General features: G+C 41.5%; 1 protein-coding gene across 1 annotated transcript in view; it reads right to left on the reverse strand.

Moving 5' to 3' along the window:
- Positions 1–551: 551 nt before the first annotated feature.
- Positions 552–3769, reverse strand: part of Tmem70 (transmembrane protein 70) — a 10880-nt gene continuing 7662 nt past the window's right edge. The window contains exon 3 of the mRNA XM_028769626.1: positions 552–1393. Coding sequence (XP_028625459.1) covers positions 936–1393 — 458 coding nt within the window. The 3' untranslated portion in view covers positions 552–935. The remainder of the gene's footprint in view (positions 1394–3769) is intronic.

The raw sequence follows: 3769 nt of genomic DNA on the forward strand, positions 1-3769 counted from the left end.
CTCCTCTTTCTAGCTTTTGCAGGCAAAACACTCATACAGGTAAAATTTTAATTATTTGAATAATTAAAAAAACTAAAAACAAATAATAACCCAAAACAACCAAACAACCAAACAAAACCCAAGCACATGCTGGGTAGTGGTGCATCCCTTAATCCTTTATTTATTTACTGCATGAGTACTCTGTTGCATATACACCCACACACCAGAAGAGGGCAACGGACCCCTTATAGATAGATGGTTGAGAGCCACCATGTGGTTGCTGGGAACTGAACTCAGGACCTCTGGTAGAGCAGCCAGCCCTCTTAACCGCTGAGCCACCTCTCCAGTTCTGAGGCACCTACTCTTATATTATCCATACATGGCCCATATATGGTGGCACACGAAGAAGCAGATAGATCTCTATGAATTCAAGGTCAGACTGGTCTACATATTAAGTTCCAGGCATTCGGTTTACATAGTGAGATTCTAAAAACAAAATATAAGTAAATAAATGCAGTCATACATATACCAGAATACACATGACCATCCACATTTTAAACAAAAACAACTTGTTCTTAATTAAACATATTTTATTACATAAGAACACTGTCATGTAAAAATTATTCAGAAATTCTGCTTGATAGTTTCAACTTCTGTTTTTAGGACAAGGTCCAGGCTGACCTCAAACCTACTACATTACCAAGGATGACCCCAAATTTATGATCTTCCTACCTCCATCTCCCATGTGCTGGGATTATAGGTGTATAGAAGCACATCTGGTTACATGAAGGCTGATCCTAGGGCCTCACATATGACAAACACAGTACCAACTGATGTGTCCTCAGCCCTTACACTTGGTTTTGTTTTGTTTAAATCATTCACTAACAATAGCAAAATAAAGGTAATCTTATTATACTTTGAAAATATATGACATTTAAGCACAAACAAGAACAGGTTCATTTTCCACCCTCATCCAGTTTCTTTTCACTGACTTCTTCCATATTAAAAGTGAATGGTTTGTCATAACCCATTAGATGGTAATAGTCTTCAGGGTTTAAAAAGAGTGCTGGATTAACTAGTAGTGATTTTGTTTTAGCATAAAAAGTGGTGAATATATGTGCGCTCTCTGGAATTGTCACGTCATCTTGGTGAAACACTGTGCTGGTTTCCGAAAGCACAACATTGTAAGTAATGGCTCGGTAAGTGTCAGTTGTGGCTTCATGGTACAACCGAATGACATAGCCTTTTGTAAGAAAGTGAAGCAGCGTGGGAGTGATCACTGTGAAGCTTCCCATGACTCCGTAAAATAAGACTTGCAAAGGCAGACTTCCAAACATCACATTACTTTGTGAGAGAAGGTATGGTAAAAATGCAAGGCTGACCACACTTGTAGAATAAGAGAAACATTTCACACCTAAAGGGAAAAAAAATATAAGAGGATTAATAACTCTAGATTTTATAAAACAATCTATCCTATTAACTCCGCCAACCTTTTCTTCCTATATACCAGTTACAGTTTGAAATCAAAATGGTTTCATGTGCTAAACACTTGGTCCCTAGATGGGAGCACAATTTTGGGAAATTTTAGAAACTTTAGCGGGTGGAACTTCAGTGTTGCATTCAGGCTGGTCAGTGGAGACAGGATCTCACCTGGCCCCTTGTTGTCCTCCTCTCACACCATGAAGTGAGGAAGCTCCTCTGCCATATACCCTTACCACCCTCATGTTCTGTGCAAAGGTATGAGGCCAAGTAACCATGGCCAACCCTTCTAACACTGTGAGCCAGGATGTAGCTTTCCTCCATGAAGTAGTTTTAAGTACTTGGTCACAGTGATGACAAAACTAATAGAATAATCATTCCACCCACAACAGCAGCAAGACATAAGTGCTTTTTATATGCCAGGTTCTACCCTCCGTCTTAAGCAATTCACTTACTCTACTTATAAAATATATAGAAAATAAAATATACAGAAAAGCCCTAGGAGAGATGTATTGTAGGAGGAGCTAAGGTGGGGGGAGTTAGGAGAGGAAGAGGAAAAGGAAGAGGAGGAGCTTCAGAGAACAGAGATGTAGGAGGATGGAGAGCAGGTATGGAGAGCAGTCGCGGGGAACAACTTTCGCTGCCCTAGGTTGATCCCCAGAACCAACATTTTAAAATAAAAAAATGAGAAAAAGAGAGGCTGAGTGGTTCATCCTTGTAGCCCCAGTATTACAAAGGCAAGGGCTGCAAGATGAAGCAATTACATTTGAGGCTAGCCTGAATGCAGAGTGAGGACCTGTCTCCAAAACCACAGAAGGCTGGAGGGTCAGTAGGTAAAGTGCTTGCTGTACAAGCATGGGAACCTGAGCTCCTATCTCTTGCATCCACAAAAAAGCTGAGGATGGAAGCACACGCCTGCAACTCCAGTGTTGGGGAGGCAAACACACGCAGATTCTCACAGCTTGCTAGCCAGCCAGTTTAACCAAAATGATGATCTCCAAGCTGAGCATGATGGCACATGCCTTTAATCCCGGTACTCAGGAGATAGAGCCAGGCGTATCTCTTGAGGTCAAGCTCAGTACAGATCAAGTTCCAGGACAGCCAGAGCTACACAGAGGAACCCTTGTCTCTCAAATCAAAACCAACCCCAAATTCTCCAAGTTCAATGAGAGATTCTGTCTCAGAAGGTATGGTAATCACTTGTAGTAATTAGCTTTAACCATCAACTTGGCACAGTCTATTCCCAAGAGAAGGCAGTCTTGGTTGAGAGATTGTCCAGGTCATCTGGCCTGTGGGCATGTCTAGAAGGGATTGTCTTGATTATTAATTATTAATAGGAGGGCCCAGCCCACTTTACTGGCACCATTCAAGGCAGGTGGTCCTGGGTTGCATGCAAAAGAAACCTAGCTTAGACCGAGTCTGTGAGTGAGCCAGCAAGCAGCATTCCTCCAAGGTTTCTGCTTCAAGGTCTCACTTGAGCTCCTGCCCTAACTCATCTCAATGATGGACTGCACTATGTAAGCTGAAATAAATCTATTACCCCCTCTAAGTTGCTTTTGGTATGAGCACCGTATTACAGGAACAGAATGAAGAGAGAACAAGAGCAGTAGAGGAAAATACCCGATATCGGCCTCTGGGGGCGCGTATGTACACACTCAAATGTACATGAACAAAAGGGAGGAGGAGGAGGAGGAAGATGAAGCAATGCACAATGCCATACAGCTAGTTACTAATTCAGTTACTAATTCAAGTAATTTGACTCTTCATGAATGAGGCTAAGGCAGGAAGATTGTGAGTTCAAGTTCAGCCTTGGCTATGTATCAAGACTTTATCTCAAAAATAAAACAAGAAAAATGATTTAAATATCATATCCTTAAATACATAGTGAGACAGTCTAACAAGTTGATTTAAAGTATATTTGGGGGAAAATGTCAATAAGACAATGAGATAAGGGTTAGTCCTCTCAGATATTAAAATCTAATAAGCTATAAAATAGAGCAGCACAGGGAGAGGGAGAGGGAGAGAAACTAGTTTAACACTGGTTACATGCATAAAGAGATAAACAGAGCAAAATAGAAAACCCCAACCACATTGAATTATATGTTGAGATTTAATACAGAATATAAGCCAGGCATGGTGGCACACACCTTTAGTCCCAGCACTCAGGAGGCTGAGTTGGAAGCCAGCCTGGTCTGTAGAGTGAGTTCCAGGACAGCCAGGGCTACACAGAGAAACCATCTTGAAAAAGGAAGGAAGGAAGGAAGGAAGGAAGGAAGGAAGGAAGGAAGGAAGGAAGGAAGGAAGGAAGGAA

Source organism: Grammomys surdaster, unplaced genomic scaffold, assembly GCF_004785775.1.
Source record: "Grammomys surdaster isolate TR1022 unplaced genomic scaffold, NIH_TR_1.0 64, whole genome shotgun sequence".
Classification (NCBI taxonomy): domain Eukaryota; kingdom Metazoa; phylum Chordata; class Mammalia; order Rodentia; family Muridae; genus Grammomys; species Grammomys surdaster.